At 35.4% G+C, this 27268-nt stretch overlaps 1 protein-coding gene across 12 annotated transcripts in view; it reads right to left on the minus strand.

Annotated features, from left to right (window-relative positions):
• Positions 1-27268, minus strand: part of TCF12 (transcription factor 12) — a 348762-nt gene that overhangs the window by 71630 nt on the left and 249864 nt on the right. For all 12 annotated transcript variants that reach the window (XM_044764823.2, XM_044764824.2, XM_070500951.1 and 9 more), the window contains 2 exons: positions 8214-8349; positions 4121-4173 (listed from right to left, as the gene is read on the minus strand). In XM_044764823.2, the coding sequence (XP_044620758.1) occupies positions 4121-4173; positions 8214-8349 (189 nt within the window). The remainder of the gene's footprint in view (positions 1-4120; positions 4174-8213; positions 8350-27268) is intronic.

Below are 27268 nucleotides of genomic sequence, written 5' to 3' on the forward strand. Positions count from 1 at the left end.
GCCCCAATCCTTACCCAGTGCTTCACAATTTCCTTAAATGTCTTATCTTAGTAAAAATCTGATACGGATGAAAAACAGCTGGGGTACATGCAAAGAACAAAGACTAGAGGTGGTGGTTAGGGAAGGGGAGGGGAGGTTCAAGAACCCTAAAAAGGAAGGAAAAGAGGGCCAGTCCAGTGGCATAGTGGTTAAATTCACGTGCTCTGCTTTCAGTGGCCTGGGGTTTGCAGGTTTGGATCTCACGCATGGACCTAGCACTGCTTGTAAAGCAACGCTGTGGTGGCAGCCTACATAAAATAGAGGAAGATTGGCACAGATGTTAGCTGAAGGCCAATCTTCCTCACACACACACAAAAAAGAGGGAAAAGACCCTACAAAGTCAAAGTACCACCCACGCCTTTGGAAAGACTCCCAGATACCCTTAACAATTACAAATGCCTCCTATTGTCTACTGGTCAGGGGATTTTAGGCCCTTATCCAGGGTAGACTGCTATGACAGCTTATCCCTTTTCATATCTGGACTGGTCTGATGTGTTCCCCAATCCTCCCCTAGAGCGGGAGAGTGGGTCTACTATAGCAAAAGTACAAAGGTTATATTTGGTATAGAATCTAGTAATGCTGTACTTCTAGTTGAGGCCTGAGCACACGTTTATTTTGTCACGTCTATGCCTGTTACCTCTCTGGTCCGTTCTCCCTCTTCTCTAATAGATGAATTCCTACTCATTTTTCTAGAAACAGCTCAGATGTCAACTCCTGAGGCCATCAGTACTTTCCAAGGCAGAGTTAGTTCTACCTACCCTATGTTTCCAGAGCACTTGGTATACATCTTTACTTGCCTTACTGCAATGTAATTAATTCATTGAATGCTTGTGTCTCAGATGGTAAGTTCCCTGAAGGCAACGACAGTGTGTGTATGTTTGAATTCTCCATGTCCAAGCATCATTCTACAGTTGTTGCTACAAAAGTCCACTTTGTTCAATATTTCAACCTGTCTAGAGAAGCAAGTGGAAAATTTAATGTACTTAAGAACAACATTTCTTCATTAGTAGGAAGAAAACCATGACCACTACACTTTTTGGTTACATATTGAGCATGACTGTTTTAACACCCAAAATACTTAGCATTTTGGACCTAAAAGGAAGTTTGGATTTTCCACTCTGAATTTCCTAAGGATTAACTGAGGTGTTCAGGGACAAACAACCAATTAATAACTGAGCCAGCAGATTTGAGCAGACCATTCTCTTAACCTTACTGACCATAGTGCTTTAATTATGTCGACAGACACTCACTGGATCTTCATCCAGAAAGAAGTTACCCTTCAGTTGCTCTGCAGAGAGGAATAGAGGAGCTGAGGTTTGTACTTATGATACCCTAAATATGTATCATGGCTCATAAAAAGAAAAGGCCTCTAATCAATGCTCTATGGTCAAATCATGTAGATTACCAATGCTTTGCATGTTAAGTAAACCCGACTTTTGTTTTTTGTAGCAGTATGAGCAGTACAATATGAACCTAGCTCTTTGTTTCTTTAGTAAAGGTAGCACCTATTTTACAGATAATTAAAGATAGACTGGATAACAGCAAAGTTTGAAATCTGTGATGTTACCGTCAAATTTCTAGTTTGATTTGGGAAGTATGATATTCAAATAACCATGAAATAAAATATAAATAGTTCATTTTCATTTTTATACCCATTTTTTAAATAATTCACATTGTTAAAAGCCTGTAAATTACATACGTTTCAGTAAAAGCATTCCAATAGAAAACCATAATTTTAAATTCTCATTTTTTTTTAAGACACTGAAAAGATAAATAGTGTAACCAAGTATTTTCAGAAGTTTATTATTTTGGTATTAGTTATCAAAGTATCTGTTTTTAAAGTTTTTAAAAAAAATTTTTAAAAACTTGATATTTCAACATAGCATTTAATCTAAAATATATTCAATTAATTAAAATGCATTTATTATTTATATATCCTTAATAACATTCAATATGTTTAAGTACTAGTTTCAGCATAGTTTCAGAGTAGTACAATCATGCTTGATGCTGATGTTAAATATAGAATTGAACATACTGAATTCTCTTCTATTCTGTATAAATATCTAATAAATTTCAAATAAGGTAGCTAGCAATACAATATATAAGTAGGCTCAGCTTATGAAATTTTCTAAAGATTCTCAAAGAAATCAAAGTTTTGTGAGAATTCAGTGGCTTTCCCCTTCCTACGGCTCGTCCAGGACACCTGAGACAATATACCCTTGGAGTCTTAGAGTATCACCTTGGAATAATTCCAAGGGTGAATGCTATTATGACTAGGATTGTAAGGAACACTGGTGACCTCCAGTGCCTATTCTCTTTGCAGGCTGTTCTCTCCATTTTGCCCTTTTGTTTTAAAAACGAAAGAACTACGAAACTCTGAAAATATATTGTTCTCAAAATTAATGTCAGGCTAAGAAGAAATGAGATAAATTTTTCATTTACTAGTCTGTTTTTTTCACCTGTGTGGTTCTACTAAATATTAATATGTAATTTAACTTTTATTACTCTCACAGAATTATAGCAATAAATTACAAGAAAATTGCACGGTTATATGTTTTAGCAGTCCTGTCAGTTTTAAATGTGATTTCTGTTAATCTAGCAGAAATCATCTGTTATACCGTTGAACCACCTACCCCAGCACAGCACGCAACTGTTAAAATGTAAATTGCCCAACTATTTTTAGCTGCTGCTGAAAAAAAATTCCTGTCTTCGGGAATAATGATTTGAGGCATTGTGTTCATTTTGTTTATCAAGCAGCTATTCAGCCTCTAGTGGGGCCAAGTGCTTATGTAAGCAAAAGCGTTTAAGAATGCCTGCAGCTGCAATCCAACCTTCCAGGTAGGCTGCAGGTTCAGAGCACAGCTGCCCTAGGCTGCATAAAACTCAGATCCATCTGGAACTGAGTTTCAAAGAGGATTTCAAATTCGAGTTTTCATGTATCACAGGGAAGAGAAAGCAGGGGAAGAACACAGGACAGAAGGAAGGCAAATAATCAAAAAGATGATATCTCTACTTCAGCCTTAATAAAAAATAAAAAGCGCAGACCCATGCTGCTCCTTCTAGATTACTACTTGCCAAGCTGGATATTCCATTCAGTGTATACTTCGATGAGCTGTGACTCATCCAGCAGCACCTGCGGCCATGTGTTAAGTACTGCCAAATAAAAGCCCAACATCCATTTACACAACAAAGAGATGTACCCTATAAGGCATGGGGCTTCAATCCAAAAGCCCCACTCCCCACTTGTTCTAAGCAAAGAGAAAGGAAAAAAATCTTCCCTCCTCACACCAGGGATTTTTAAACTGTAGGTGGATTTATGATGTAGGTTCATTTACAAATACTTTTACTTTTTAAAAGAGTAAAGTATATTTAATAGCACAAACACTCCTACAGCATTAGATTATCATGGCCATTAACGATTGTTCACCAAACCTTTCCAACCTCCTTCATGAAAGCTCTTTATTCTCAAAGGATACATTTTTGAGCAAAGAGGGATCAACAAACTAGTTGCTTGAAAGCTTTCCTGATGCTAGGCTGAAGTTAGGAAAGGCTTAATGAAGGCTTTAAAATCCACAAGGGCTTCACAATGAACATCTGACTTGGTGATTTATGCATATTAATAACCTCAGTCCTACTGAGGCAAGCTGAGCTGAACATGTCCTCCGAATCTTAATGTCTTTAGCTCCACTGGGATTATTACAAATGTAAATTTCTAAGATTCTCAGCTATTAATCTCTGTCTGTCCTCCTGTTCAGCAACATAATGACTAATTAAACATCAAAAGACCTGTACAGGAGATCTTCTTTGACAGCTACCGGCCTAGTCCTCTTCCCAAGAGGGGAATTCAAATGACAGGGACATGGAGCAAGAGCATATGAGTAATCTACAAATCATTGTAGAGAAATCTAAAACCCTAACATTAAATGCAGATTTATCTCAATCAATGATTCTGTTTAGCAGTGAACAGTTACTGTGTGAAGTGTGCCAACTGACACCAACTGAGTATAACCTTATAGCCAGCAAATACCGAATACCTGAAATCAGTTTGTTTACCATGAAGTCAAAAAAAATGGCTACTTACAGAAGAAGGCAAACCAGGAGGCACCTTTCTGACTTTCTTTGCTTGCAAAGGATCTGCACATGGAAAACAGTATATTTCATCAGCATTTATATTAAAAAGATCAGACTTCAAATGAACAGGAAACAATTTTTCCTCTCAGTGCTTTTCTTGTTTTCCAATACTTAGGAGGAAGCAAGGAATATAAGGATGGGGGCCTCATTCTTTCTAACTGGTTTCAGGGTAAAACATGCTCTCCTAATGAAGCGATATATTCTGAAATACATATCCCATAAGTTTAGGAAGAAGACAGAAAACAAAGTAAAACAAGAAAGAAGATAAACCAATAAGCGTGTGTGAGGAAAGCATGTGTGAACATGTCTCAAGTAGCTAATACGTGGCAGACTCCATGCTAGGCATTTTACATCATTTATCTCAGTTTCATTTATAGAGGGGCATTTGGTGCAACAGGTAATTTTAATAATATGACTCAACAGAGACACAAATTTAGTGTCCATATCACATCGAGAATTAGGTTTAAAAGCATATTAAACAGACTAAAAGTTAATGCTATGCTACATCTTATGTTAAAAATTTGAAAAAAAATTTAATAAATGAAAAATTAAGGTTATAATAATGTCAGATATGCTACATAAACTATTAAATATGGGGCACTGTCATATGCAATATCATCCAGTATTCTGCAAGAACATTTACTTTAATAATGTGTGGTTAAAATTGCAACTTTAGTACCATTTATTGTACAGTTTATCCTTGGATGTTTATATTTATTTCCCAAAATAACTAAAGTATATTTCTTTCTAAAGCATAAATTATTAATACAAATGAGAACATGAGTATTTTCATATGTCTACTCAGCTTCACTTGTTATTTTAATTTTACGTATCTGTAAAATTTAAAAATTTTAAATTTGTCTATTGTAAAAAAGGTAATAAGTGCAGCTTTCCAATCTTACACAAATAACGGATCAAATTCAGGATTTTTCACAGGGATTCACTATTAAGAAGAAAACACATAAGAAGGCAATATAAAGTACAATATTTTTGAAAACTATAAAAATGAGAATCAAACAAGCATTGTATTTTCCTGTGTCATAAATGATAGAACACAATAAGACATGCACTTGTTTAAGAATGAACGAAATCCTTTCAATTGGGGCTGGGAATCTTTACAGTGAATATCCCAGGAGGCTACAAAGCTAAGAAAACAATTTATAAGTAGGCATGTGGAAAAATTTTATACAATAAAAAGAGAAAAAAACATTCACTAGCATCTAAGTCCCTACCCCAAGAGGCAGCCTATATTTCCTTAAAAGAGCCAAAGATAAGTAACATCTGGTACACTCTATATTTACAACACTTACAGGCAAAATTTTTGTTCTTTGTGAGGCTTTTCTAGAACCCAACTCTACACAATTAATACAGCATTCCTTGAGCCAAAGCCACACTGTATACCAAGAAAGTCAAGTGAACTGCTCCTTATCAGTTTGGAGCTCATCATTCTATTTTGGGTAATTACTAGTAGAAGATGTTGCCATTTAGTTTAGGGCAATTTTTCCCTGTCATATGAATAGAAGTTTTTCTTTTATATTTTTATCTGATCATTAGCTACCCTTATACAATTACATACATGATGTCAGATTTAAAATAAGGAATTTTGGGATTAACAGTTCACTTTTAGGGGGTTGCAAAATTTAACAATTAAGAGAGTAAGCTGGCTGGATTCAAATTTTAGCTCAATTATATAGTAGTTGTGTGAGCTTGGGTAAGTTACTTAACCTCTCTGAGCTTCAGTTACCTAAGATACAAAAATGGGATAACACTTCCTGGAATTATTGTAATAAAGATAATATATGAAAGGTGCTCAGGGGAGTACCTAACAGAGAGTGACACCTAATAAATTTTAGCCGTTATTATTAGGTGTATATTAAAATCTGTGGCAAAATGATTATAAATTGGATAGATACTGATTTGCAGAATATTGATTTCCTTGAGTATCAAAATAACTTGACAAGATGCTGAGGTTGCCTTTCAACTCTGAGATTTCATGAATAAGTGTAATGCCCAGAAAGAGTGACTAAGACTGAGAAACAGCAATGAGGAATGGATTAATAATCCACTAAATGGTATTCATACAGGGGATGAGTGGACCTCCCTGGGTACCAAGCCTTGGTTAAGTTTCTTAGCTTCCCGGGTCTTGGTTCCCCATTTGTAAGATGAGGTCAATATTACGACCTCATAAGAGTCTGTGTAAAGATGTAGTATTTATAGCACAGTACCTGGCATGGAGGAGACAATCAACAGTATCTATCATTATCACAACCAAAAAGAAAATGAAGACGATATAAGCTTTAATTTCTAGAAAACTTAAGTTTTTATGAAATTCATCCTCCCTTTCCTAGTTATTTCAATAGCTCATTTTCTCCCTAAACTTTTAGTAATAGTATTGGTCTATATTAGTGCTTTTTGTCACACTATGTGCTCACGTAGCATACTAACAGGACATTTTTCTAGAGTGACACTGACGCATCTAGACTCAAATGAATACTCCTACCCTAACTCATTTGGTGAGAAACAAAAGTGGAGATGGAAAAAAGACCCTTCACAATTTATCATTTCTTTTTTTCTTTTCTTTTTTTTGTTGAGGAAGATTAGCCCTGAGCTAACATCTGCTGCCAATCTTCCTCTTTTTTCTTGGGAAGACTGGCCCTGAGCTCACATCCGTGCCCATCTTCCTCTACTTTATATGTGGGACACCTGCCACAGCATGGCTTGCCAAGCAGTGCTATATCCACACCTGGGATCCAAACTGGCGAACCCTGGGCCACCGAAGCGGAACGTGCGCACTTAACCACTGTGCCACTGGGCTGGCTCCTATCATTTCTTAAATAACAAAAAGTATACTGGTCTAAACCCTCTGGGGTCACTCTAACAGTACATATACTAAATCACTCATAATACCGAGAGGTGGGCACATCTAATCAGAGCTCTCTGTACCGAACGTGACAATCCATCATTGTGCCCTTTTATACGCTCAAGCATACTCTAGACCCAGAGACTATGAATATTTCACCAAAATACTGGCTTGACAGAAGGTAGATATCTAAATTGGAGGCAGTCAACAAAGATTTGTGGAATAAATAACTGACATATTTTCTGTTGGTGGACTATATTTACTTTAGAAGCTGGCCCATCCTTAACATAAACATGATTTGCAACTTCAATTTTCTTGTATAAAGGATTCTTTGGTAGGAATCACCCAAAAATCCCCACAGTTAAACACTGATTGGATAAGGTGTCAGTACACCTGAGGCTTGCTATAAGCAGCAACACAAAACAGATTGGCCTGGGTAGGCTATGAATAAGACATAAAAGAAGGAAGCTAAAAAGAATGAGGGTTGAATGCTTAATATGTACTGAGTTTCCTTTGGTGTTGGTGATGTTTTGGAACTAGACAGAGATAATGATTGCATAGCACTGTGGATGTACTAAATGTCACTGAACTGTACACTTTAATATGGTTAATTTTACGTTATGTTAATTTTACCTCAATTTTTTAAAAAAGCTGGGAGTAAAAACAATTAATATGCAAAGAACATTGGACTTGGAGTCAGAAAATCTTAAATTTTGTCCTGGGTAAACCACCTTCTAATGATATGAACGTGTTCTCTTTCGAGCCTCAGTTTTATGTTGAATCTAGTATTACATCTACTGACTAGCACAACTGTTGTACTGATGAGAGGAGAATGTATATAAAACTACTCTGTAAACTGTTCAGCATTTATATCAATTTTAGCGAAAAATAAGGTGTTAATATTAGCACATGACATTTTTATTATGAGAGTAAAAACTAGTCCCATTTTTTAAGTCCCATTTTTCACTTAGTTCCTCTAATATTGATGATCAAACAAGAGTATTAAATTGATTGTTTACTGAATATCTAATAGATATATATTATGCAAATAAGCCCCAATATGAACATGATACCCAAGAAACCAAATTTCTTCTTAATAATTAAAAGTGCAGCCAGCAGTAAAGAATAAGGGGGGGGGAAAGGAACCATCTGTAGGATGGGATTTGTTGTGTGATGCACTTACCAAGTGCTGCAGAATCATGGAGTGGTCTTCTCCTGGAACTTGTGGCAGAGAATGAGTAGTATGGTGTCCCCGGTTTTCCTGAAGAAGACAGCTGAGCTGGGCTTCCAAGCCCTAGATCTTGTCTCAGGAGACTAGACTATAAAACAAGGCCAATGAAACAAGTTATTGTCCCACTGATACCAACCCAAACCTGAAAATGTCATCACTTCTGAATTATATATAGTACCTTCAACAATGCCTTGACTTTAGAAGCATTCAATAAGTTGTATTTGAGTTCTATTAAACCATTGGTTTAAGCCCATATTTTCTCTTTTTCCCCATCCTCATGTTACCTGCTTTCTAGTAATTATGTAGATCCATACAATCTTAGGATTGAAAGACACTTTAGTTACCACGTGGTTCCATCGTTTAATCATTAAGAATATTTTTGAAAAACATCCACCCAGTCTTTGCTGGAATGCTTTCATGACCATACAAGGCAGTCAGCTCTGTTCTTTTGCCTTTTCCTGTTTCTTTTTGATTAGCTCTCATTGTTTGAAGAGTGCCAATATTTTTAAGACTAGCCATTCCTGCTTTCTTCAATTGTATCTTACGACATGGGCTTGAATGTCTTCCTCATCATCCTTTACACAGAACTCTAGATTTATTTTCAGTTTGTCAAAGTCTCTTGGAAAATGGAATTGAGGACAATGCCCCAGATGTGGCCTGCTTAGTGCAGAGCAGTTTTTAACACTAGATTTAAACAACCCATTTGTGTTAGCTTATACTGAGAGGTTAAGAGTGATCATACCCTATTACTCTTTATTGCATATGTTGCTATTAAGTCATGTCCCTCCAATGGTTTCTTTTTCCAGTTCGTGTTTTTTTGACCCAAGTATGAGACTTTTCTTGGATAAAATTCATTTTGTTATATTTGATTCATAATAATCATCCATTCCTATCTTTTTAAGATTCTGAGTCTGTCAACCAATGCGTTTACTAGCATTTCTAGTATGTGGGCATAAAAAATGTGATTTAAAAAAATGAAACATCAGGACAAGGCTGAGGAGAAAGCCCTAAGGAATGCTACAGTGACATCATGAGACTTTGTCAAGTGCTTCAATGAAATCCAGCAGCTCTGACCTACTAACCTAATGACTCAATCATAAAGCAGATGAAGCTGACTTGGCAGATTTTGGTTCCAAGCTTTCTAGTAGCTGACAGAAAAAGAAGACTTCCACTTGAAAGGATGTTGGACACATGTGAGAGGATGCTCTCAAGTGAAAAGAACTGTGTTCCTTCTGATAAACTTTTAATTTAATACTCCATATTTAATACCGCTTACTGCCTTCACCATACTCTTAGTCACTGTCCTTTCAGCCACTGAGTATCATAAAGGTACTGAGACATAAACCTCAGCTCTGGTCATAAAGAATCAGTAGCACTTTGTAATAGTAGTCATAGTAACCCAGTCCCTGACTGCATTCTAATAATTAAGAAAAACTCTCATTGCAGTTTATCATATCACTTAATGATTTTAAATAATTTTTATATTTCAGCTTAAAAAATTGAGCTGTAATTTACATAACATAAAATTAACAATTTTAAAGTTTCTAATCAGACATTTAGTACATTCATAATGTGCAACCATCACCATCTAGTTCCAGAACACTTTTATCACTCCAAACAGAAACTCCGTAACATTAAATACTCACTTCCATTCCTCCCCTCTGCTAGGTCCTGGCAACCACTAACCTGATCCTATCTCTATGGATTTACCTATTCTGAATATTTCATATAAATGAAATCATGCAATATGCGAACGTCTTGCTTCTTTCACTTAGCATGTTTTCAGAGTTCATTCAGGTTGTAGCATGAATCAGTACTTCATTCCTTTTTAGGGCTGAATAATATTCCACTGTATGGCTACACTACAATTTGTTTATTTATTCATCCATTGATGAGACATTTCAGTTGTTTCCAGTTTTAGACTATTGTGAATAGTGTTGCTATGAACATTCAGGTACAAGTATTTGTTTTGAGTATCTGTTTTCAATTCTTTTGGATATACACTTAGGAGTGGAATTATTGGGTCACATGGTGATTCTATGCTTAACTTTTCAAGGAACTGCCAAACTATTTTCCACAGTGGCTGCACCATTTTACATTCCCACCAGCAAAGTAGAGGCTTCTAATTTCTCTACAACCTTACCAACACTTGTTATTTCCTGTTTTTTAAATTATGGTCATCTTCATGGGTGTGAAGTGGTATCTTATTGTGGTTTTGATTTGCATTTCCCCAATTACTAATGATGTTGAGCATCTCTCCATGGGTTTGATGGCCCTTTGTATATCTTCTTTGGAAAAATGTCTATGCAAGTCCTTTGCCCATTTTTGAATTATATATATATTTGAGGATCAGCTTTTCCATTTCAGCAAAAATATGCCATTGGAATTTTGATAAGGACTGCACTGAGTCTGTACACTGCTTTAGGGAGTATTGCCATCTTAACAACATTAAGTCTTCCATCAACGAACACTGAATATTTTCCCATTTATTTAGGTCTTCTTTAATTTCTTTCAGCAATGCTTCGTAGTTTCCAGTGTACAAGTCTTAAACTTTGTGGTTAAATTTATTCCTAGGTATTTTATTCTTTTGGATGCTATTGTAAATGGAGTTATTTTCCTAGTTTTATTTTTGGTTTGTTCATTATTGGTGTATAGAAATACAACTAATTTCTGTGTGTTGATTTTAAATCTTGCAACTTTACTAAATTTATTTAATAGAACCAATAGTTTTATTGTGGATTCCCTACATATAAGATCATATCATCTGAAAATAGGGATAGTTTCACTTCTTCCTTTCCAATTTGGATGCCTTTTATTTCTTTTTCTTGTTTAATTGCTCTCATAGAATTTCTAGTAAAATGTCGAATATAAGTGATGAAAGTGGACATGGTCATGATGTATAACCCCTTTAATATGCTGCTGGATTTAGCTCACTAGTATTTTTAGAAGATTTTTACATTAATATACAAAAAGGTACTCATCTGTAGTTTCCTTTTTTCCTGTGATATCTCTTTCTGGTTTTTGTATCAGGGTAATGCTAGCCTCATAGAATTAGTTAAGAAGTGTTTGAGAAGGATTGGTGTTAATTCTTCTTTAAATGATTGGTAGAATTTATTAGTGAAGTCATTTAGTCCTAGGCTTTTCTTTTTGGGAAAGATTTTTATTACTGATTCAACCTCTTTACTTGTTTTATCTCTATTTGGATTTTCTATTTCTTCTTGAGTCAGTCTTGGTAGTGGGTATGTTTGTAGGAATTTGTCATTTCCTTTAGATTGTCTAATTTGTTAGCATACAATTGTTCAGAGTATTCTTTTATATTTTTGTAAGGTCAGTAGTAATGCTCCCTAGTCTCACTTCTGATTAACAATTAGACTCTCCTTTTTATCTTGGTCCATCTAGCTAAAGGTTTGTCAATGTTGCTGATCTTTTCAAAGAACCAACATTTGACTTTGTTGATTCCTTTGTTTTTCTATTCTCTATTTTTTAAAATTCCTGCTCTTTGGTTTGGTTTACTCTTCTTTTTCTAGGTTCTTATAGTGTAAAGTTAGGTTATTGATTGGAGATCTTTCTTCTTTTTTAATGTAGGCATTTACAAATATAAATTTCCCTGTGATCACTGCTTTCAGTGCATCTCATATGTTTTGCTATATTGTCTTTTCATTTTCATTTGATATTTCATTTTTGTAAAAAAGCCTATTCAACAATGCTGGAGTACACATAAAGTAATCAATGTACTAAACCAGCCAAAGATCACTAGATCTTTCAGAAATGCTTATAATTAAGAAAACAATTTTTTCAGATTCCTTAAAAGGTAAATTCTTCTTTGAACAGAGTTCATATCTTCCTTTATAAAGAAGAAAAATGAGAAGAGGATTTCAAACACCAGACAACATGATGTGTACACGAAAAGATTACATACTATCAATGTAATTATTTAGCATTAATTGCACAAATTCCAACAGATAGAAGGTTCAACAGATTGGGAAATAAGGATGTGATTATCAGACATAAAGGAAAAATAGTTTTCCTTAAGATAATAATCTCCAGGAGAAATGATAAAACTGAGAAATCAATATCACTGTAAATAACACATGTATTCTTTCTATCTTTATAACAAACAATTAGCAATGGAGCTCCTAATTATGTTATTTCTGTGAGTAGTGTGACCTAGGAGTCATCAAGTCTCCCATACATGTTATACTGAAATTTTCATTGTCACATCTGTTTTGTGTTTCTTTCTTCTTTTTCTTTCTGCCTGTGCAAGGCACATTCAACATTCCTCAAATAGCGATCAGAATATAGCTTATAATATGCTGGATGGAACATATTATCACCACATGTTTGAGGGCAGGGGCCACGTACCTCGAAATTTTCCTTTAAACATCACTAGTCTTTTAATAGCATGTTCCCTGCTCAGTACAAAACTGAATTTCATATTATGTTTTGAGGCACCTGCTGTATTTATTACTTCATTTTCATCCTCTCATGTAGAAGGCACATATGAAACTGGTCATTGTACATATATAAACAAATACAAGAGTGGGATGAGCATTCTTATGTCTCTTAACAGTGCTCCATGCAACATTTCCCTGGTATATAAATTCTAATGAGCATGTAAGAAGATGATTTATACTAGGGGTCAACAAACCAAGGCCTGCAGGTCAAATATGGCCTGTTTTTGACCATACTTTTAGTGGAACACAGTCTCACCCACTCATTTGTGTATTGGCTATGGCTGTTTTTGTGCTACAAAGAAGAGTTGAGTGGTTGCAACAGAGAACGTATGGTCTGCAAAGCCTAAAATATTTATTATCTAGACTTTTTTAGAAAATGTGTATTGACCCTTTATGTAATGATTGAATGGAGGGACAAAGGATCAAGTCTGGAGGATGGTGAAGAAGTCTGTCTGCTTAAGTTATAAGATAAAGATAGATTCAGATAAGTATAATGTAGCCAGTGAATTATATCTTCTTGAAGTCAAATAGTCATAATAAAGACTAAGAGAAGCACAGAATAATCTAAATGGTGAATGGGAAAGTGTATTTCTTATATTCCTAAAAGCAGATGAAAAATCTACAAAAATTCTGATGTCCTAGAAACAGTATGGACTTTGGAGTTAGCTACCTTGAGTTCAAATCCTGAGTGTATGATCCTGGGCAAATTATCTAACACTAATGTGTCTGTTTCCTTTTCTATAAATGGGTGTAACTAATTAGCTCAAGGCTTTCTTGAAAAAGTAAATAAGGCTTAAGTAAAAGTAAGTAGCATGATTGTAGGCCCCACTGAAAACAAAAACTCAATTTCATCCTTTCTTGCTCCATAGATTAACACATTCTAAATATCACAAAAGAATGAAAATAAGATGAACGACATTTTTTATTCTGTTTCCTGGGCACAAACTCTTTGTCCTAAGTAAGGAGACCTCATCTGCCCTGAATCCAAGCTGGTTGAGTTACATCTCCCAATGGCTAAGGTAAGATAGGATGTTAGAAATAGGAAAGAGAATAGACAGGTCCCTAGAAAGAGGGTTGACAATTAGAAGCTAAATCCAAAGAGGAGTGTGACAGATTCAAACTGTATCAATCTAGATCAAGAATAAATAGAAAAATGCCAACTTATTCTCAAATGATTCAGTAGAAGTGTAGCATATACATATAGCATATAGATAAACATACATATACACACATAGTGAGTGTAAGAAAAGGAATGTATGTGTACAAATGTGGTAAAATACTAATTGATGAAACCTGAGTAGGAGCACATGGATGCTCACTGTACTATTCTTACACCTTTTCTGTGGGTTTGTAATTTTTCCCAAAAAAAGGTACCATCTCAGTTAATATTTACTGCAATCTTATTAAGTACTATATAAATTTTATGTTATACACATAGCAAGTAGTGGAATCCTAATTTGAATCTAGGTCTGTTTAAGAGGCTCTTTCCTCTTTCCTTCTACAATAGTTCAGGAACCTAATTATCATTTAGAAGATTGTTAACTTGAAAAAATATTGACTAACCTGTAAATGAATTTGTGGATTTCAATCCCAAAGCTGAGCTATCTATAGAACACACACTGGTAGATTTTGCACAAATGCATGAAATAATGGAAGAAAAAGAAGGAAAACAAATTTTTTTTAGGAAAAAAAGTTTACTTGTTACCAATTTTAGTGTTGATAAACCTTTCTCCGTACTCCACACAAATATGGAGATGTGGTTAGGAAATACCCTGTTTTCTTGTTCTACAATGAATATTAATGCCAAAAAAGATCCAGAAGCTGCTCTTCACTCAGCCATCCTAATCATAGAAATAACTATTTCCCCCGATTAATCTGTATCATGATCTATTTGATTAGGCAAAATAAATGTAAGAGAAATTGTTTCTTTTTAAGAACACAAGATGATACTTCATCCTGTTAACTAAAATGAATTATTCAGGACTGTAAGAAATACAAAAGAAGTTTAAGACAAGGTTTTCTCCACAAGGATTTGATAATCTAGGAAATAATATCCATGAAACTAATGGAAAAGATGACTAAAAACATCAAGGGCTAAACTATATAAGTCTAACATTTTGATACTATACCACTAATAAAATCATTTATTTTTCCTTTATTTGATTCTTCAAACATTTTGCTAACACTAAAGCACACAAAATCAACTACTTAATTTTTTTCGTAAAATAAATTTATGTATCAGCTCATATTATTGATTTTTCTGCCTACCTAAAACAAATGAGAAGCATTATTGATTACGACTGATCTTGTCCTGGAGGTATCTCAGGCAAAAAGAATACACAAGTATCCCAGAGGATACAGAACTAGGCAAAGCAGTTTTATTCTGCGGAGTTGTCTTATTCAAGGCAGAATTAGTATTCCGAAATGACACAGCACTACATTTCTTAACATATGCTTAAAAAAAGAATGTTTTTTATGGTCATCTAGCACCTCATCTATGAAAATGTATCTAATTACTGAAGAACAATCAATGAAAGGTTATCCCTGAAACACTAATACAGCCCAGATTATTGTAATAAAATCTACAGTAAGTAAATTTCCTTTTGAATTACATATGACAAACCTCTAGCCTGTAAATAAAAATCCCCATTTCTTTACTTGGAACTTTAGTAGCCTATGTGTGAGAGAGAGAAATATATATTCTTAAGTTCTCTCTTCCTCTTCACATGCTTGAGAAACTCAGACTCTAAAATGTGAACTTGAAAAGGCTATTCAGTGTAAGCCTTCATGGTGATATTGACCAAAGGTAAAGAAGAGGAATAAAGTAGTGAGCTTGGCCAACATCATTTATTAATGCAACTTCTCAATTATATTGGAAGGTACTCTAAATGTGATTTAATAGGAACACAGAAGAACATCCTATGTAAAAATGAGCCAGGAGGATTCAGAATCACACTGCAGTAATTTGGATATTCTTTACCCTTAAAAGGGAAAGTGTTTGAAATCTTGATAAACATAGGCTTGCTTCCTTGGAACTGCTTTTTCCATTCAATGGCTTGGCCCAAATGTACTGTATACTGTAGTAAATATATTTTGATATCCATTCAAAGCCTATGTCAAAAATTATTAGTCTCATTTTATGACTAATTTGAAGCACTAACTCATCACTAATTTGTTTTCTAGAAAAATAAGATGGAGAGTACCTAATGTTATAGTTGCATATCTCAAAACATTTAAAATATTTAATATGGACTCATGGAACCTCTGTACTGTGTACATTCCACAGAATTCGTTAATTTTATGCTTATATTACACTCCTGAAATGGTATGCAGTTTTAATACCTAAAGGGAAGCAGATGTTCCCAGATTTGTCTTTTTGACAGTGGAGTGTACTAATTAAAGAAGTAGAAAGGTATAAAACAAAATCACGATAAAACAAGAGTACACAAACTGTTAAGATATCAGTTGAATTTTTTATACCCTACCATGTGTTTCTTTTGTCATTGAGGGATGAAGAAACTAAATTATTCTAAGATGGGGCCGGCCCAGTTGCAAAGTGGTTAAGTTTGTGTGCTCTGCTTTGGCAGCCCAGGGTTTATGGTTTTGGATCCTGGGCACAGACCTACACACCACTCATCAAAGCCATGCTGTGATGGCATCCAACATACAAAAAAACAGAAGAAGTCTGGCACAGATATCAGCTCAAGGACAATCTTCCTCAAGCAAAAAAGAGGAAGATTGGCAACAGATACTAGCTTTGGGCTAATCTTCCTCACACTCACACATACATACACACACACACACACACACACACACACACAATTATTCTAAGAGCAAAATTACTATAGTATTATCATATTTGCAATTGTTCTTTTAATTTAGGAACATCACAGTATAGTTCAGCTTTAAATCTATTTGAAGTTTCAGAGATCATGACAGGGGAACTGAAGAGTGACAAAGAAGCCTCTCACCCCAAGTCACAATCATATCAAAATCTCAGAGTAAAGGGGAACTCAGGGCAAAATATAAATGTTGGGCTTTAATAATATATCAGCCTTCTGTTAATTTTCTACGAATGATTAAAAAACAGACTGTAATAAATTTCAAATTTGGAAAACACAGACATTTGTGAAATAATTGTATTATGATGCAAATTCATTTACATTGAAATTCCCGGGATATGTCAGCAATTATCAGCATGTTGTTAAAGAATTCTATCCTGTGAATCTCATTAGATAGTGATGCAAACTACAGTTGTTATCATTCTGAGAACAAAGGGATCTTGAATGAGTAATCAATAGCAACTGGCAGAAAATGAGACATTAATTATGATTCTCTCTAGTGTTTTGTCTAAGACAAGATTTCATTAAATGCTTTGTGCAACCTGAATAGTTTCAAGCCATTATCAACATTTTGAACAATATATTAATTGGGGGGAGGGAGGATGTACAGGGAAACAAAGTAAAAGAAAACCTGAGATGCTTCTATTCCTTTCCTGGGTCAATAAAAACAAACCAGCCACCACTAGCCAACTGTTATGCTGGTTCTTTTACAAGTCCCAAGTCTTATAATCTCAACATGGTCTCTCGAAGATTTAATTATCATTTTCTATACTTAAAGTGTCACGCAGGTTTGAGAAGATAATGACAGTCATCCATCAAAGCATCCTGCCAACACAATCAGCCCAATCCTTCTTGTTTAAAAAGAGAAAAAAGAAAAGAAATGAAACTACCTATATATTGTTAAGTTACTAAAACATGGTAATCTTAGCAGTTTAAGGTTCTCAATCTTCTTTAATTATCAGTACCAGAGGGAAATTTTACTATCTTAATATTTCATTTTCATTAATATTTTTCTCTGAACTTTTCTCCTACATCAGCCAAGGAAAGATAGCAAAGTAGGAAGATCTGGGATGTAGATCAACAAAGACTTCTTGGAAACAGAAGAACTATGAAGAGGACCAGACAAAAGCTATTTTTATACATCCAGTATTTAAATAATTGCAAATATGAAATAAGAATGACTTTCTTTTAGGATTTCATAGGCTTCCATAAAGACAGTCCTCACTTCCAAACAAGTTATAAGGGATTTCTTGAAGGCAGATGCTCATGAGGTCAGTAGTGAGCATACTCTATGCATGTTCTCATAAGTGAAGACTTTTTCTGAATGTCTGAATTTAGAACTTCCTTGTCAGATAGGGCCCTCTGAAAGTCTTCCTGAAAAGCTACCAGTATGTCTTTGAGCCTTTTCTTTTGTGAATGCAAAGGAGCCAGCTATGTGAGGGGCTAACCAACATTAAAAGAACAGGAGATAAACAAATGTCATTTCTCCTTTGCTTTTGTGGAAAGTATTACCTCTTAAAATTTTCAGCAGAGTTCTGATACTTTGAAGCCACTCCCTTTCCCTTTAATGCTAACTTTCACATCTAGTAAACCAGTATCCCCCTCCTCCCAATCCCTCGCATTTTCAAGAATACAATTAAACACAAAACTAAACATAGTACTAAGCATATAGATAAGTATGTGATACTTTTTGAACTGAAACATTGTTTACTAGACATCTTTAAAAAATTAAACTTTCTATTTTGAGAATTTTCAAATATAAACAAAAGTAGGAAAAAACCAGCACATGAACCTCATGTACCTTCCACCCAGCCTCAACAACTGTCAACATCCTGCTGCTCCCGTTTCACCCATTCTGCCATTTCTCAGTTCTTGTTACAGCCCCCCCAAACTGACAACAATCCCTATTATCATGTAACACCCTGTCTGAGGTCATCTCTCTTTTCATTTTGTTTTTCTGAGACGGTGTCTAATCTCTAGCCATTATTTAACATGTTCTTTTCTCCTGAAATAAGTTTGCAAAAGAATAAACTGACTTTTTGAAACAATGTCCCCAAAAGCACTGAGTACCGCCAAAAGTATAATTAACAAATTTTATGGAGAGAACAGAAACAACGAAGTTTTTTCTCTGACAAGTAACCTTGGCACAAGATCTAACTCTCTCTAACCTTTTAATAGAAGCAGGAAATTAAAATTGTCTACTGCCTAATATTTCACGGTGAGACTTTCTTCCCACAAAGTGATTTATTTTATCTATGTTCCAAACAACTTACAAAGCTCAGGCTCACTCTGCATGCAGGTGATGGTTTATTACCCTTACTAATGTATTCTTTCCTAAATCACAGGATTCAGATTCAAACAGTTTCTGAATGCCTACTGTGTGCTACCCACTGTGCATGGCCATTTCCACATGCTACTTCATGAGTGAATCATCTCTTGGACAGCTTCAACATTGATCCAACCTGCCAGTTTTTTGTCTTCTTGACGTTCTTGACTCCAACAACTCTCCAATCACTATAGAATAACCCACTCTCAAAAGGATGTTGTTAGGGGCTGGCCCCGTGGCTGAGTGGTTAAGTTCGCGTGCTCCGCTGCAGGCGGCCCAGTGTTTCGTTGGTTCGAATCCTGGGCATGGATGTGGCACTGCTCATCAAACCACGCTGAGGCAGCGTCCCACACGCCACAACTAGAAGGACCCACAACGAAGAATATACAACTATGTACCGGGGGGCTTTGGGGAGGAAAAGAAAAAAAATAAAATCTTTAAAAAAAAAAAAAAGATGTCGTTAGTACTAGGAACCACTCGACTTCTGAAATTTTTAAGTCCAATATTCAACTCTCACATAGATTTACAGCACCATCGCTCCCTTATTACTTATTGCACTTGTTCTTTTGCCTCATGACATCCAATATCTTGACCTTTTTTTTCCCCATTCCAAAGTTTAATCATGGCTCATTTCCCTCCTTTGAAAATTAGACCACATAGTCCACTACCTTAACTATTATCTCATTCCCAATCCACCTATTGTTCTGCCGCTTATCAGCTATGAAACCTTGCATGAAGTATATAACCCCTGAGGCTTCAGGTTCTTCAGCTGTCAAATAGGAGGAATAATAATACCAGCAATAGCAGCGGCAGCAGCAACAACAATAACATTTTTTTTGTAGAGTATTCCACGGACCAAGTGAAATGTCTGTAAGGTAATTGGCACAATGCCCGGAACTAGTAAGTGTCTGATATATGTTAGCTATTATGTATTATCACTAATTTATTCAATTGACTTGCAAACCTGATCACTGTATCAATTCAATCATTTGCTGTCTAAGCTTCTACATTTAGTCTGCTGAGTACTACTGGAATAAAAATTAAAACACATATAAAAGCATACAGGTTAATGTCAATAGTAATTTCTGGTCTCCAACTTCAGATGGATTATCAACACCTCTTGGAAAGCCTTGCCACTAGAGAGCTCACGGAATTGGAAGAATACTTTATGGCCTTTTATTTCAATCAACAACAAATGCTCTAATCCCTCTATTATAAAAACCCCAGTAAAGTGAATGTCTAGCCTCTGTTTGAACACATCCAGTGAGAAGGAAGTCACTACCTATTAAGGTTGAATATTCCATCCTCTGTACTATAAGAGCATTCCTTTTTACATTAAGTTATAATCAGGATTGTTAATTCCTATCCATTGTCCAAAGTTTTAACCTTAAAAAAACAAACCAAATTATGCTTCAGATATTTGAAGACGCTTCTCATGTTGCTAGAGTCTTCCGTTCTTAAAAGTAAATAGCCCTTAGTCCTTTAATCATTTTTCCAATGCAAGAGTTGCAAGTTACTTTACTATTTGCAAATTCTTCTCTGAATGAGTTTTAGTTAACTTATGCCTGTTTTGAGATGCATTTGTTCAGAATGGTATACAATATCAACTTCCTTGTTCTAAATATGATGTTTCTAATAATTCAACCTAAGGCTAAGGTCTTTACTATTAGATTTGTTGTTATATAAAGAAATATCCAAACTGGTCTTTAAAACAATTAGCTTTAATTAATCCTCTTGGGAAAACAGCAGGCCAGTATAATACGGACTGGCTACATATGAAAGCCTCTAATTCTCTTAATTTGTCAGAAATACACACCTGAGTAGGAAAAAATCATGCTTCAATGGAAAGTTTTTGCATTATCTAGTATTCTGTGAAGGGCCAGACAGAAAATATTCAAGCTTTGTGGGCCATACTGATACTGTCTATGTTATAACTACTCAACTCTATCCTAAAAGCAAGTCAGGAGCCATAGCCAACATGTAAATGAGTGGGCATGGCTATGTTCTAATACAACTATTCACAGAAATAGAACGGGGTGAAAATATTTGGCTGGTAGTCACACTTTGCTGACCCCTGATCTAGAGAGCATCTTTCCAGGTTATTTGATTCTCATTGCATGGGAGCTATTTTACAACTCTATGAGTTGTAGATAACTGATAGCAATGTAAAATAATTCTTATCTATAGACCTGCAAAAAAGTTTTGTCCAATGAAGAGATAAACAACCCTCCCTGACCCTCAATACCTCTACCACCCTCCTCCAAAGGGGGGAAATTTTTTGCCTCCATTTGAACATTAAATTCCATAATTTTGATCTATGAATGTGTCTGTTTTTGGACACTCTTTTGAACTTGTTCTGAAACCTTAGAAATTTCTTTACTGATGAGATAAAATCTATATACATGTCCATTGTTATATCTGTAGGAGAGTCATGATTTTACTTATTTTTTTAAAATTAGCTATTAAGCCCTGCAATGTGCTATTGTTATATGATAACTAAGAATCTGTCTAAACTACCTCCTAGCCTACTTTTTTTCATATGTGACCCAGAGCAATATTAGCTCAAATAGTTTCCTTGACTCCAGTGTAGGGGAGCAAAATTTCCCACCCTAAAATGTTTCTCTTTGGCAAAAGAATTATTTTAAGCTGATTATTTTTAAGACAAGAAAGACTCAGGAAGTTTTGCTTTTTACCTCTCTCTTGTGCCCCCAAAAACTTAGATCAAGGACTTGTTCTAGGAAGAAGAGCTATCATTAGAGATATCTACAAAGAGTATGACCTACGTGTGGTAGATTGGGGGAAACTTAGCAAGGCCTGTTTGATCAGTCCTCTCTGTGTCCCATTGTCTCTGCATTGCACGGCAAACAACTGTTTACCAAACATTTGCTTTTCCCGTCTTCCTCTAAGCTCTTTTCCTCCTAGAACCCTACTCCCTTCTCCTAAGCTCAGGATGGCATAAAAACTTCAACTGCCTGACTGTTGGGGAATCTCCTATCTTTGGGGTTCCCATAGATACATAATTAAATTTGATTTTCTCCTGTTAATCTATCTGATGTCAATTTAATTCTTAGACCAGTCAGAAGAATTTAGAAGGGGTAGAGGAGAAATTTTTCCTCCCTGACATCTGTTTATAAATTCTCTTGTATATCCTGAACCAGAGCTTAACTTTCCTAAGAAACACTTGTATTTTTCATCATGCCATGTGTCCAATCCTAAATCCTTACATGATAAAGTACACACTTTTTGGTTAGGCATTCAAGCCTCATCCTTAGAATGCAAACATCTCACATTGTTCCCCTAAATAAATATTTCATTCAAGCCAAACTAAAATGCTACTATTCCTAGAACACACATTCACTTATTTTTTCACTCAAAATTCATTCATTCAAAAGGTATTCATTGATATTTTCTATTTGTCAGGCACAGAGCTATATGTTGGAAATACAATGAACAAGAAGCCACTGACCCTGCCCTCACAAAGCCTATAGTTTTGGTGGGAGAAAATTAAGGAAACAGCTATAAAGTGTTGGATGTTACTGCCTCTATTTCATTAGTCATATGTTCTCTTTCCCCAACATGTCCTCCTCTCGACTCTCTCAAATTTTTACCCATCCTCTAAGACTTTAGGGTTCTATACTTCCTTTGCAAAATCTTCTCTGTATCAAAATCACATTCATTTCTCTCTTCTGAGTTCTAATTTACATCTGTGCTACTTATTCGAGATTTACTATGGATCATCTTATTATTTTAGTTAGCTTTCCGTGTGTACATAGCTGGTCTCCGCCAACCAGAATGTAAGTTTCTTGAGGACTGATACTAATTCCTTTACTCTGTTGCCTGGCCCAGTTACTTACATATGGTAAAACAAGCAAATACTTGTTGATGCAATTCTTTATCTTTTAAGCAAGTCTGTAATGTGTGAAGTTGTTTCCTTGACATTTTTCACCCAGTAAAAAAGAAGCAAGGAAGAAAAAAATAAAGCATTTAAATTGTTAGTGCATTTGATCTGCTTAAAACGAAAGTTGCAACAAATTTTTGCAAATTGGGAATGCTGTAATTATTAAGGGCACAAAGGCGTTAGGGAATAACGGATTCTTATTAAAAATGAAGAACAGAAAAATTGCAAAAATCTGGCCAGTAAAATGTTAAAATACAATTAATACATTACGTTGTGGGATAAAAATCTGTGTATTTAGTCAGGATACACCACTACGTTGGCATATTGAATATTTTAGGCTAAGGAGTTTGAGAAATGGGCAGAAGCAGGAAGGTCACTCTGACCTGCCACCGCCCTCCCCCCCCCCCCCCCATCGCACTCCACCCCCCTTCTTTCCTGAGACAGGCCATAACATCCTCATGTGAGAGATGCCCTCCCTGTACCTGGAGGAAAGGAGCATCCTTATCTCCAAAGACAAAGGGATGCCAAGAAGAATCCTAACGAACAGGCCTTACTGAGTTTCCCCCAGTTTACTACAATTACCTCATCATCCTTAAGCTGTCGTATTCCTCCATGACTGTCTGCACTTCAACCAACCTAGCATAAGAGTATACAGGTTTCTTTTGGTCTTTGTTTCCTTATGAAGGCTCCCATGTCATGTAAAACTTCTATTAAATAAAATTGTATTCTTTTCTCCTGTTAATCTGTTAACTTAATCCTGTTAATTTGTCAGTTTGCTTTACAGACCCAGCCAGGAACCCTAAAAAGGTTGAGGAAAACTTTCCTCCCCTATAGCAGTAAGACTTTCTTATATTATGATATCTGAGGCTGGATAACTATTCCATTGGTCTCATCCTTTAGGGTTTTCTCCAAATATACTGTCAGAAATCACCCCATCAAGTAACACAATTCAAACTCTAACACTGTCAGATCTCACTGGCTAAGGAAAATTGTTGTCCTTAGAACAGAAGCTTTATCAGGGAAGGCCGCAGGAAGAGAAAGAAAGAAAAACAAAGAGAAGTAGCTACACCACAGGTATCTTTTATGGAGCAGCTTATAATCATGTTACCAACTAGAAATGATCCGGTTCTTGAAATTACCATAGAATTACAAGTCTAGAAGGGATTGGAAATTTGTTCATCCACTACACTTCAACCTCCTGAAGAGAAAAACCATAGAAGCCTTGGGTAATGTTATTATAGAGCTGCAGGAGTTCTTTCTATATCCTAGACATCAGTCATTTGTCAGATAGATGTTTTGCAAATACTGACTCCCAGGTTGTGGTTTGTCTATTCATTTTTTTTTTTAGCCTATGCCTTTTGACAAACAGGAGGATTTAGTTTTGATAAAGTCTAATTTATCATTTTTTTAATTTTGTGGTTTTTTTTCTTTCTGTGTAAGAAAGCTTTGTTTACTCCCAAATTAAGGAGGTATTTTCCTATGTTTTCTTCTTAAAGCTTTGGAGTTTTTTTTGTTTTTGTTTTTTTGCTGAGGAAGATTGGCCCTAAGGTAAATCCATGCCAATCTTCCTCTATTTGTAGTGGGTACTGCCACAGTTTGGCTGCCAAAGCGTGGTGTAGGTCTGTGCCCAGGAGTCGAACCCAGGCTCCAAAGTAGAGTGTGCTGAACTTAACCACTAGGCCATGGGGCCAGCCCAAAGCTTTGCAGTTTTAACATTTACATTTCGGTCTAGGATCCATCTTTTTTTTTTAAAGATTGTCACCTGAGCCAACATCTGTTGCCAATCTTCTTTTTCTTTTTTTTGCTTTTTCTCCCCAAAGCCTCCCCAGTACATAGTTGTATGCTCTAGTTGTAGGTCCTTCTGGTTGTGCTATGTGGGGCGCTGCCTCAGCATGGTCTGATGAATGGTGCCATGTCCACACCCAGGATCCAAACTGGTGAAACCCTGGGCCACTGAAGTGGAGTACGCAGACTGAACCACTCTGCCACGGGGCTTGCCCCTAGGATTGAGCTTGAATAATTTTTGTTTTTAGTGTGAGAGGACTGACTCATATTTGTCCATATGAATATCCATTCATTACTGTATCTTTTATTAAAAAATCTTTCCTGTCTCCATTGGACCACTTTGGCAAATGCTGTTGAAAATCAAATGGACAACCTAAGTGTGGGTGTCCTGTTGGGCTCTATTCTGTTCCAACATCATATTTCTCAATTACGTCAGTACTGTGCTGCTTAATTACTATAGCTTTAAACTAAGTAGGAGAGTCCGGCAGCATAAATTCTCCTACTTTGCTCTTCACTTTTCAAGACTGCTTTGGGTATTCTAGGTTCTTCGTATTTCCAAAGAAATTTTAAAATCAGCTTGTAAATTCCTACACACACAAGAAAAATCCTTGGGGGGTTATAACTGGGATTGCATTTAATCTACTGATCTATTTGGAAAGAGCTAACATTTTAGGAATATTGTCTTCCTATTCATAAACATGGTACATCTCTGCATTTGCTGAGGTCTTTTATTTAAATTTCTCTAAGTAACTTTTAGTAGTTTAACAGTTTTTAGTGCTGAGATCTTGTACGTCTTTTGTTAAAATTTATTCATAAGTATTTTAAGTTTCTTAGATGATACTGTAAATGGCATTTCATTTTTTTTAAACTAAGCTGTTCTTCATAGACAATAAAATGTTCAGATCTTAAGTGTACTACTCAATCAGTTTTGATGAATGCTTATCAAGACAAATCATTTCCATCACCTCAGAAATGGGGCCCCTTCACAGGAGAAACTCTCTTCCCACTGGCAACCATTGATTTGATTTTTATCATTGTTGATTTTATCAACAGGATAGTTTTACCTATTACAGACGTTCATATAAATGGAGTCACACAGTATTTTTGAGATTTGGCCTCTTGTGCTCAGCATAACATTATTGAGATCATTAGATCATTCCATTTTATTGTTGAATAGTATTCAATATATGAATATAACACAGGTCATTTATCCTCTCTTGTTGATGAGCATCAGAGTTATTTCCAGTTTTAGGCTATAATGAATAAAGCTGTTATGAACATTTTTGATGAAAGCTTTTTGTGAATAATGTTTTCACTTCTCTTGGATACATACATGGGAGTAAAAGCATTGAGTCCTTAACTTCATAAGAAACTGCCAAACACTTTTTTAAAGTCATTGTACTATTTCACAGTCCCACTAGCAATGTATCATCTTTTCAATTTCAGCTATTCTGGTAGGTATACTGGTATGTCACTGTTTTTTCAATTCTCATGTGCCTGATAGCTAATAATGTGGAGCATGTTTTAATATGCTGACTGCCCACTTATGTATCTTCTTTTGTGAAATGTCTGCTCAAGTGTTCTGCCCATTTTTAAAAAATTGGGATGCTTGGTTTTTTTTATTACTGAGTTGTCAGGAATCATTATATATTCTATGTATGAGTCCCTTGTCAGATATATGTGTTGCCAATACCTTCCCCTGGTCTATGGCTTCTCTCTTCATTTTCTTGATGGTGTTTTTAATCCTGATTAAGTTCAATGAATCAATTTTCTTTCATGTTTTATGCTTTCTCTATCTTCCACAAGAAATTTTTGTTCTTCCTAAAGCGGCAAAGATATTCATCTAATTTTTTCCCCCTAGCAGCTTTATTATTTTAGCTTTCATCTTTAAATCCATGATCTATCTCAAATTTATGTTTGTGTTTGATGTAAGGGTAAGAGCTGAAGTTCCTTTTGTTTTCATATTGATAGACAGTTGTTCCAGCACCATGTTACTGAATTGCTGGGGTGCTCTTATCGAACATCATTTGCTTTACTGGTATGGGTTCATTTCTGGACTCTATTCTGCCCCATGATATATTTGTTAAATCTTTATATGAATACCAAACTATCTTGATTAGTATTGCTTTATGTCAAGTCTTGAGGTCAGGTAAAATAAGTTCTTCCTCCTTTCTTCTTTTTCAAGATTGTTTTGGCTCTTTTGAATTCTGCACCTTTTCAAATGAGCTTTTAAATAATCTTCTCAATGTCTATAAAGAGCCTGCTGGAATTCTGGTTGAGACTGCAATAAATCTATAGCCCAGTGGAACTAACATCTAAATGATACTGAGTCTTCCAATTCATGAACATCACGTATATCTCTATTTATATCTTTGATTTCTCTCAGCAATATTTTACAGTTTTCATTGTTGAAGTCTCACAATCTTTTGTTAAATTTATCCCTCAATATTTTATGCATTTTGATGTGACTATAAATAGTACTGTTTTACACACAGCAACAGAGACTGGTGGTTACCATAGGGGAAGGCGGGATGGGGGAGGGCAAAAGGGGGGATTAGGCACATGTGTGTGGTGATGGATTATAATTAGTTTTTGAGTGGTGAACATGATGTAATCGACACAGAATTCGAAATATATCACAATGTACATCTGAAAGCTATATAATGTTATAATCCAATGTTACTGCAATAAAAAATGAAAAA

This window comes from Equus asinus, chromosome 2, assembly GCF_041296235.1.
Source record: "Equus asinus isolate D_3611 breed Donkey chromosome 2, EquAss-T2T_v2, whole genome shotgun sequence".
NCBI classification, from domain to species: domain Eukaryota; kingdom Metazoa; phylum Chordata; class Mammalia; order Perissodactyla; family Equidae; genus Equus; species Equus asinus.